Raw genomic sequence first — 11,068 nt, forward strand, 5'->3', positions numbered from 1 at the left:
AACACTGAGGCCCCTCAGGGGTGTGTGCTTAGTCCCCTCCTGTAATCCCTGTTCACCCACGACTGCGTGGCCAAACACGACCAACACCATCATTAAGTTTGCTGACGACACAACAGTGGTAGGCCTGATCACCAACAACGATGAGACAACCATGTTTTTCTACGAAAGATCAAAAACCCTTAACCCCAATATTTATCCAAGTTTTCACCATCATTGTGAAGCCCCTAGCTATGTTTTTGCTTTGACAGTCATTTCTGAATATTATTTATTTAATGTGCTTAGTGATTAATTTACACCTGTCCCTCACTTTACATCCAACCCTGCTATATGAAATATACTCAAATTTGAATATGGTGAAACTATTCCTTTTAAAATATTTTTTAAATAAAAGAAACACTGCACATATAATACTCAATCAAATGTATTTATAAAGCCCTTACATCAGCTGATGTCACAAAGTGCTGTACAGAAACCCAGCCTAAAACCCCAAACAGCAAGCAATGCAGGTGTAGAAGGGCAGAACCTAGGAAGAAACCTAGAGAGGAAGCAGGCTATGAGGGGTGGCCAGTCCTCTTCTGGCTGTGCCGGATGGAGATAACAGAACACATCCAAGATGTTCATAGATGACCAGCTGGGTCAAATAATAATAATCACAGTGGTTGTCGAGGGTGCAACAGGTCAGCACCTCATAGCCATTCATTCAGAGTATCTCGACCGCTCCTGCTGTCTCTAGAGAGTTGAAAATAGCAGGTCTGGGACAGGTGAACAGGTCAGGGTTCCACAGCCACAGGCAGAAGAGTTAACTGGAGCAGCAGCACGGCCAGGTGGACTGGGGAGTCATCAGGCCAGGTAGTCCTGAGGCATGGTCCTAGGGCTCAGGTCCTCAGAGAGAGAGCCAGAGAGAAAAGAGAGAGAGAGAGCATACCTAAATTCACACAGGACACCGGATAAGACAGGAGAAATACTCCAGATATAACAGACTGACCCTAGACCCCCGACACAAACTACTGCAGCATAAATACTGGAGGCTGAGATAGGAGGGGTTGGGAGACACAGGGCCAAAAAATAACCCCACCCACTTTGCCAAAGCACAGCCCCCACACCACTAGAGGGATATCTTCAACCACCAACTTACCATCCTGAGACGAGGCCAAGTATAGCCCACAAAGATCTCCGCCACGGCACCACGCAAGGGGGGGGGGGGGGGGACGACAGGAAGATCACGTCATTGACTTAACCCACTCAAGTGACGCACCCCTCCTAGGGATGGCATGGAAGAACACCAGTAAGCCCATGACTCAGCCCCTGTAATAGGGTTAGAGGCAGAGAATCCCAGTGGAGAGAGGGGAACCGGCCAGGCAGAGACAGCAAGGGTGGTTCGTTACTCCAGTGCCTTTCTGTTCACACCTTCACACTCCTGGGCCAGACTACACTAAATCATAGGATCTACTGAAGAGATGAGTATTCAATAAAGACTTAAAGGTTGAGACAGTCTGCGTCTCTCACATGGGTAGGCAGACCATTCCATAAATGGAGCTCTATAGGAGAAAGCCCTGCCTCCAGCTGTTTGCTTAGATATTCTAGGGACAGTAAGGAGGCCAGCGTATTGTGATCGTAGCGTACGTGTAGGTATGTACGGCAGGACCAAATTGGAAAGATAGGTAGGAGCAAGCCCATGTAATGCTTTGTAGGTTAGCAGTAAGATCTTGAAATCAGCCCTTGCCTTAACAGGAAGCCAGTGTAGAGATGATCAAATGTTTTGGTTCCAGTCAAGATTCTAGCAGCCGTGTTTAGCACTAACTGAAGTTTATTTAGTGCTTTATCCGGGTAGCCGGAAAGTAGAGCATTGCAGTTATTTACCCTAGAAGTGAAAAAATTGATACATTTTTCTGCATTATTTTGGACAGAAAGTTAGATTTTTGCAATGTTTTCGTAGATGGTAAAAAAGCTGTCCTTGAAGCAGTCTTGATATGTTCGTCAAAAGAGAGATCAGGGTCCAGAGTAACGCAGAAGTCCACAGTTTTATTCGAGACGACTGTACAACCATCAAGATTAATTGTCAGATTCAACAGAAGATCTCTTTGTTTCTTGGGACCTAGAACAAGCATCTCTGTTTTGTCCGAGTTTAAAAGTAGAACATTTGCAGCCACCACTTCCTTATGTCTGAAACACAGGCTTCCAGGGGAGGGCAATTTTGGAGCTTCACCATGTTTCATTGAAATGTACAGCTGTGTGTCATCCGCATAGCAGTGAAAGTTAACATTATGTTTTTCCAAATGACATCACCAAGAGGTGAAATATATAGTGAAAACAATAGTGGTCCTAAAACGGAACATTGAGGAACACCGACATTTACAGTTGATTTGTCAGAGGACAAACCATCCACAGAGACAAACTGACATATTTCCGACAGATATAGATCTAAACCAGGCCAAAACTTGTCAGTGTTGACCAATTTCGGTTTCCAATCTCTCCAAAAGAATGTGGTGATCGATGGTATCAAAAGCAGCACTGAGCATAAGGACAGATGCAGAGCCTCGGTCTGACGCCATTAAAAGGTAATTTTACCACCCTTAACAAGTGCAGTCTCAGTGTGCTATGAGAGGAATGTGAGATTCGATATGGGCCGATAGTTTTTTTATATTTTCTGGATAGAGAGACGTTTATTATGTTCAACATAGGAGGGCCAAGCCCTGGAAGCAGGCTCTTTCAGTAGTTTAGTGGGAATAGGGTCCAGTATGCAGCTTGAAAGGTTTAGAAGCCATGATTGATGAAAATAATGTGTGATATAGTACTAAAAAACGTTAGTGTCTCCCTTGGTCCTGGCAGAGTTGTGAGGACTCAGGACAACTGAGCTTTGGAGGAATACACAGATTTAAAGAGCAGTCTGTAATTTGCTTTCTAATGATCATGATATTTTCCTCAAAGAAGTTCATGAATTTATCACTGCTGAAGTGAGAGCCATCCTGTCTTGGGGAATGCTGCTTTTTTAGTTAGCTTTGCGACAGTATCAAAAATACATTTTGGATTGTTCTTATTTTCCTCAATTAAGTTGGAAAAATAGGATGATCGAGCAGCAGTGAGGGCTCTTCGATACTGCACAGTGCTGTCTTTCCAAGCTAGTCAGTGGACTTCCAGTTTGGAGTAGTGCCATTTCCGTTCCAATTTTCTGGAAGCTTGCTTCAGAGCTTGGGTATTTTCTGTATACAAGGGAGCTAGTTCCTTATGACAAATGTTTTTAGGGGTGTGACTGCATCTAGGGTATTGCACAAGGTTAAATTGAGTTCCTCAGTTAGGTGGTTGACTGATTTTTGTACTCTGACGTCCTTTGGTAGGCGGAGGGAGTCTGGAAGGGCATCTAGGATCTTTGGGTTGTCCGAGAATTTATAGCACAACTTTTGATGATCCTTGGTTGGGGTCTGAGCAGATTATTTTTTGCGATTGCAAACATAATAAAATGGTGCTCCGATAGTCCAGGATTATGAGGAAAAACATTAAGATCCACAACATTTATTCCATGGGACAAAACTAGGTCCAGAGGATGACTGTGGCAGTGAGTAGGTCCGGAGACAAGTTGGACAAAACCCAAGGAGTCGATGATGGCTCCAAAAGCCTTTTGGAGTGGCTCTGTGGACTTTTCCATGTGAATATTAAAGTCACCAAAAACTTGAATATTATCTGCCATGACTACAAGGTCTGATAGGAATTCAGGGAACCCAGTGAGGAATGCTGTATGGCCTAGGCCGCCTGTAAACTGTAAACAAAGTGATTGAGTAGGCTGCATAGATTTCATGACTAAAAGCTCAAAAGAAGAAAATTGTAAATTGACAATTGTAAATTGCAATTTGCTATCATAAATATTTGCAACACCTCCGCGGGATGAGGTCACTAGTGTAACCAGGAGGTGAGGCCTCGTATAACACAGTAAATTAATCAGGCTTAATTTCTTTCCAGCTAACGGGGTCGATATGACAACAGCCAGTGAAAGTGCCAAATTCAAAACAACAATTCCTCAAACATGAAAGTATTTTACACTATTTTAAAGATAAACTTGTTAATCCCACCACAGTGTCTGATTTCAAAAAGGCTTTACGACAAAAGCACACCATCTGATTATGTTAGGTCTGCACCTTGTCACAGAAAAACACAGCCATTTTTCCAGCCAAAGAGGAGTCACAAAAAGCAGAAATAGAGATAAAATGAATCACTAACCTTTGATGATCTTCATCAGATGACACTTATAGGACTTCATGTTACACTATACATGTATGTTTTGTTCGATAAAGTTAATATTTACATCCAAAAATCTTACATTGGCACGTTACGTTCAGTAATGTTTTGCTTCCAAAACATCCAGTGATTTTGCAGAGAGCCACATCAATTTACAGAAATACTCATAATAAACATTGATAAAAGATACAAGTGTTATGCATGGGCTTTAGATAAACTTCTCCTTAATGCAACCGCTGTGTCAGATTTCAAAAAAGCTTTACTGAAAAAGCACACCATGCAATAATCTGAGTACAGCGCTCAGACAACAAAACAAGCCATACAGATATCCCCCATGTTGTGGGGTCAACAGAAGTCAGAAAAAGCATTATAAATATTCACTTACCTTTGATGATCTTCATCATAATGCACTCCCAGTTCCACAATAAATGTTTGATTTGTTCGATAAAGTCCATCATTTATGTCCAAATACCTCCTTTTTGTTCGCGTGTTTAGTACACAATCCAGACTCGCAGGCAAGTCCAGGCGAAAGTTCAGATGAAAAGTCATATTACAGTTTGTAGAAACATGTCAAACGAAGTATAGAATCAATCTTTAGGATGTTTTTATCATAAATCTTCAATAATGTTTCAACCAGAGAATTCCTTTGTCTGTAGAAATGCAATGGAACAGAGCTAACTCACGTGAGCGCGCGTGATCAGCTCACGGCACTCTGGCAGACCTCTGACTCATTCAGCTCTTATTCCCCCCTCCTTCACAGTAGAAGCATCAAACAAGGTTCTAAAGACTGTTGACATCTAGTGGAAGCCTTACGAAGTGCAATATGACCCCATAGACACTGTATATTCGATAGGCAATGACTTGAAAAGCTTCAAACCTGAGATTTCCCACTTCCTGGTTGAATTTTGTCTCAGGTTTTTGACGGCTATATGAGTTCTGTTATACTCACAGACATCATTCAAACAGTTTTAGAACCTTCAGAGGGTTTCCTATCCAAATCTACTAATAATATGCATATATTAGCAACTGGGCCTGAGTAGCAGGCAGTTTACTCTGGGCACCTTATTCATCCATGCTATTCAATACTGCCCCCAGCCATAAGAAATGGGGAGAATGGGGAGAACCGGTTGAAAGTTTGTTGGCTGAATGAGCAACACCGGTTGAGCATTCCTACAGCATTTTCCTCCAGAAGCCATGAGAAAGTTGTCCGGCTGCGGGGACTGTGCGAGGGGATTTATACTACTATCTGTACTTACTGGTGGCACAGACGCTGTTTCATCCTTTCCTTCACTTAAATTAGCTATCCTCGCCGTAAGGCGATCGCTCTCCTGTATATTATGAGTACAGCGACTGCATTTAGAAGGCATCGTGCTAATGTTACAACTTAGCTTCGGCTGTTGGAGGTCCTGACGAACCATGTCCAGATTCGCGTCCGGAGTGAAAAAGTTGAATGAAAAAAGTAGAGCGAGGGAAAAACAAAAAATATAAACGGTAATTTAAAAGTAAAAACCATAAAGTTGGCAGGTAACGTTAGCAACAAAACGCACAGCAGCACGTAAACAAGTATACATATACTCAAATGAGTTTAAAAGCACGTGAGCTGGTTCTACTCTTTGCCGTTTTGTGGTGAAAAACTGAGTCAAAACTGTTACCCATAGATGGGCTACAAATGTTTGTAATTGTTAAAACATTTTTGTGAAGCTTGCATTCAATTGCCCCTCCCTGTTCCACACAACAAGCTTCCATTCCCCCCTGTCACAAGGGGATTTATGGCTGAACCCTGTTACATTAATGGCACTTACTATATTATTTATTTTTCTTGGTGGGAAAACGTTTTATTTTTTTTATGAAGTTGAACATGTGCTCATTATGACAATGTTAAAATTGGATTATTTTATTTATTTACCAAGTTACACTACACAAAATGTACTCTATTTGTGAACCGACCCCTGTATGACATATCATTAATAGTTCATCAATGCAGAAAGGTGAGGGGTGTTCTTTTGTTGTTGTAATCAACAGTATCGTTAAATGGAATGAAGTGATCTATAGATTGCCCAAGATCCAAATATGTCTGAAAATATATGGCTCTGTATAGTTGATAGAGAATGTCATAAAGCAGTCTGTTACAAGTTTATTGCATGTCATTTTCATTATTTTTCAAAATATTGTATAAAGTCCCACAGTACCCTTCTATCAACACCAAAGGTATATCTAATATTCTGAACACCATGTTCAGTTATTCAGATGGTTACTTTGCTCATAAAAAGGCTAAAGAATAGATAAAACGAGTATATCCTTCATCTGTACCACCAACTATAATCTCATCCACCCAGCCGGCACTCTCTCTGTGTAGCAATTGAGCCTGGGGACAAGGTTATGCCAACTAGAACTTGTGGGCCAGCTCTACAGCATTGTTGTTTTTGATGATTTCCAGCTTTTTATCCATGGTCTTGAACTGCAAGTCATTGGTTTAATTTATCTCAGTCTGGTAAGTGCCATTGGACGAAGACCAGGTAGAGCCCAGAGCCACGATGGGGACCCAAAACCAGTAGTTATAGCACCTGTAGGGTGAGAGAGAGTGAGGTTAGTTAGTGCAGATTAGGGAGGTTTTTCATTGTTATGTTGAGCTCTAGACTGTGCACATAGTTTGTATATTATATGTCAAATGTATTTGCACATAAGAGGTGCTGAACCTCCATGTGAGTCCCTTGATCTAAATGTTGCATTATCTAAATACAGTGCCTTGCGAAAGTATTTAGCCCCCTTGAACTTTGCGACCTTTTGCCACATTTCAGGCTTCAAACATAAAGATATAAAACTGTATTTTTTTTGTGAAGAATCAACAACAAGTGAGACACAATCATGAAGTGGAACGACATTTATTGGATATTTCAAACTTTTTTAACAAATCAAAAACTGAAAAATTGGGCGTGCAAAATTATTCAGCCCCCTTAAGTTAATACTTTGTAGCGTCACCTTTTGCTGCGATTACAGCTGTAAGTCGCTTGGGGTATGTCTCTATCAGTTTTGCACATCGAGAGACTGACATTTTTTCCCATTCCTCCTTGCAAAACAGCTCGAGCTCAGTGAGGTTGGATGGAGAGCATTTGTGAACAGCAGTTTTCAGTTCTTTCCACAGATTCTCGATTGGATTCAGGTCTGGACTTTGACTTGGCCATTCTAACACCTGGATATGTTTATTTTTTAACCATTCCATTGTAGATTTTGCTTTATGTTTTGGATCATTGTCTTGTTGGAAGACAAATCTCCGTCCCAGTCTCAGGTCTTTTGCAGACTCCATCAGGTTTTCTTCCAGAATGGTCCTGTATTTGGCTCCATCCATCTTCCCATCAATTTTAACCATCTTCCCTGTCCCTGCTGAAGAAAAGTAGGCCCAAACCATGATGCTGCCACCACCATGTTTGACAGTGGGGATGGTGTGTTCAGCTGTGTTGCTTTTATGCCAAACATAACGTTTTGCATTGTTGCCAAAAAGTTCAATTTTGGTTTCATCTGACCAGAGCACCTTCTTCCACATGTTTGGTGTGTCTCCCAGGTGGCTTGTGGCAAACTTTAAATGACACTTTTTATGGATATCTTTAATAAATGGCTTTCTTCTTGCCACTCTTCCATAAAGGCCAGATTTGTGCAATATACGACTGATTGTTGTCCTATGGACAGAGTCTGCCACCTCAGCTGTAGATCTCTGCAGTTCATCCAGAGTGATCATGGGCCTCTTGGCTGCATCTCTGATCAGTCTTCTCCTTGTATGAGCTGAAAGTTTAGAGGGACGGCCAGGTCTTGGTAGATTTGCAGTGGTCTGATACTCCTTCCATTTCAATATTATCGCTTGCACAGTGCTCCTTGGGATGTTTAAAGCTTGGGAAATCTTTTTGTATCCAAATCCGGCTTTAAACTTCTTCACAACAGTATCTCGGACCTGCCTGGTGTGTTCCTTGTTCTTCATGATGCTCTCTGCGCTTTTAACGGACCTCTGAGACTATCACAGTGCAGGTGCATTTATACGGAGACTTGATTACACACAGGTGGATTGTATTTATCATCATTCGTCATTTAGGTCAACATTGGATCATTCAGAGATCCTCACTGAACTTCTGGAGAGAGTTTGCTGCACTGAAAGTAAAGGGGCTGAATAATTTTGCACGCCCAATTTTTCTGTTTTTGATTTGTTAAAAAAGTTTGAAATATCCAATAAATGTCGTTCCACTTCATGATTGTGTCCCACTTGTTGTTGATTCTTCACAAAAAAATACAGTTTTATATCTTTATGTTTGAAGCCTGAAATGTGGCAAAAGGTCGCAAAGTTCAAGGGGGCTGAATACTTTCGCAAGGCACTGTATGTCTCACTGCATCTCCTCCATTCTCCCTCCCCAAAGACACTCATGTGTAATCTCTTGTGGACAGACGTACATAAATGTATGTTACTTAATCGAGTAGCTGACATGAGATTTTGGTTCTGGGTTGCTGAGATTACTCACGTGAAGACCTCTGTACCCCATCCGGCGGTCAGAGTGAGGAGGCGTGACCCCAGGTCCCGGGCAGGGTTGATCCCTCCCCCGCAGTTTGAAGACATGGACTGGGAGATCCCCGTGAGAACCACGGCGGTGAGGGGGGGGGGGGGGCACCAGGTCAGAAGGGGGAAGGCTTGTTCCGCCGTTCATCCAGGGGCTGGAAGCACATCATGATCATACCTGTGCCCACCAACTGAAGGAAACAACAGAAAGGTATGGATTAGTTACATTTTCAAATAGGTTTTATTTCCTGAGAGGGAACTAACTGTGCGTGGGGAAGGAATGGTAGATACAACAAGACATAACATATAAAACTAAAAGCATGTACAGTGTAAAGGATTAGTGATGAAGTTAGACGTACAGATGTAGGCTCTTAATTTGATCACTTCTGTTGCTGAGAATTTTCCTGAACCACAGGAAACACAGATGAGTCATGATTGACATAAATGAACTGAAAACACGCAATAACACACAGTTATATTAACAGTATTGCAATTTTCATTTAGCCTACTTCTAACCACCAATAAAGCAACATGGACTAAACGTTCAAATCGTGTTGCTGCAGGATTATTTTTCTTGGTACAATACTGGTCAAATTAAGATCCTACATCTGTAAAATATCCTCAGAGGTACAATACCCACAATCCTCAATAATGCATTACTGTATGCACTGATTATTTTCCCTCTCTCCTCCCTGGTCAAAGAAGCTGTCCCATAGAGAGATAGTCGGATGGGTAGGTAGCAAAGATGGAGGCCGTTTCATTTGGGCCGTACACAGTCAGGACGCCACCGCTGGAGTCCATATTAGCATATGGATAGAGGGACAGAGAGAGGAAAACCAAGAAAGAGAGTTAGAAATATCTAAGACAACTGTATTTTCAGCAGTGTTTCCTTCTACACGTTTTATCAGACCCACGATAGTACACGAAGAAGACCACAGCAGCAGCTATATGGGCCCCCAGAACCTGAGACATGCAGTAGGGCACCAGTTTAGACTTAGCCTCCCAAGCACACAACTAAGGGAGACAGCTGGGTTCAGGTGGGCTCCTGAGAGAGGGGAAAGGAAAGAGGGAGGGAAGAAGAGGTAAGATAAAAATCTATCTATTTGAAGATGATAAATAATCTGATAAAGCACCATTTGCACTGTCTACCATATTGTTATGTATGGTACGATATTGATAACATTCAGTATATGTAGTGAGTCTACAGTATAAGGGTCAGGTTAATAACAGTAGGGTTACATAAGAGTTCAATGAAAATCAAGTCAAAGCAATGAGAAAGTTATCACTACAATTTGGGTTCTCTTTCTTATACTTGGGAAGGGTTATGCATTTATGAGGCTACCGGTAGTTGTCTTGAATTACCACTTACCAGAGACGCCCCTGGCAATGTACATGGTACTCATGACGCCCACTGAGGTGGCCATTTTGACAGAAAGGCCCTTGGCCCCTCGAGTCAACTTCACCTGGGCCATCGCCGCACAGTCAAACATCTGAGGGCGAGATCGAGGAAGGAGAGAGGGACGGAGTAGGGAGAGAAGAGGAAGGGTGGATGAGAAAGGGGGAAGAGAGATCAAGGTCAACTTAGTAGTCACCATGCATGCTTGCCAAACATCTTCAAAAGACACTGATAAAGGAATAAAGATGAAGACAAAAATATGTAAATTGCAACAAGGTTGGCGAGAACTAAAAGCAGCACGTAGACTTTGTTGTTTTAGTTTTAATTTAACCAGGCAAGTCCCTTACAATGGAGGATGTGATAGAAGAGTTAAGTACGTTCTAGAATATTCCTTTTTAACCCAGGGTTGCTCTGTTCAGTTCCACGTTTCTGGATCTCATTCCAACTCAAGTCTTGACCGTGTCGAAACAAATCTTTGAATGGCCAATGGATTTGAGGAACAGCTACTCTAGAGCATTTTGAATATGTTCCTCAATTGTGGTGAGGTAGCTTTTGCTCCCAAGCACTTTCAAACACAGAATAAACAAATTCCTATGAGATTTAAGAATGCATAAAACAGTAAAAACCCTTGATCATTGATAATATGAAGAAAGACATTGAGATGAAGTACTCACCATAAGGACGAACATAGCCAAGGTCTCAGCCATTAACTCCTTAAATGGCATATTCCTCACCCTCAGCCTTCCCTTCAGTACCTCCATCCTTCGTACCTATCTGTCCCAACTAAATCAATAACCCCCAATTGTTCTCTATCATATCAACCTCTTAGGTCTACGATTGTCTCCTGTCCTGGTGGTCCTGTGTTAAAGCAAAAATACTTACAACTAACTCTAGACTGGTAATCT

General features: G+C 41.9%; 1 protein-coding gene across 1 annotated transcript; it reads right to left on the reverse strand.

Annotated features, from left to right (window-relative positions):
* Positions 1 to 6,658: 6,658 nt before the first annotated feature.
* On the reverse strand, positions 6,659 to 11,043 carry LOC139372293 (aquaporin-10-like). The gene is made up of 5 exons (XM_071112035.1): positions 10,137 to 11,043; positions 9,752 to 9,812; positions 9,127 to 9,171; positions 8,733 to 8,912; positions 6,659 to 6,794 (listed from the first exon to the last, which is right to left on the reverse strand). The coding sequence occupies exons 1-5, from the start codon at positions 10,360 to 10,362 to the stop codon at positions 6,704 to 6,706; spliced, it is 603 nt and encodes a 200-aa protein (XP_070968136.1). The 5' UTR covers positions 10,363 to 11,043; the 3' UTR covers positions 6,659 to 6,703.
* Positions 11,044 to 11,068: the final 25 nt, after the last annotated feature.

The sequence above is a fragment of the Oncorhynchus clarkii genome, chromosome 18, assembly GCF_045791955.1.
Source record: "Oncorhynchus clarkii lewisi isolate Uvic-CL-2024 chromosome 18, UVic_Ocla_1.0, whole genome shotgun sequence".
In the NCBI taxonomy this organism is placed as follows: Eukaryota; Metazoa; Chordata; class Actinopteri; order Salmoniformes; family Salmonidae; genus Oncorhynchus; species Oncorhynchus clarkii.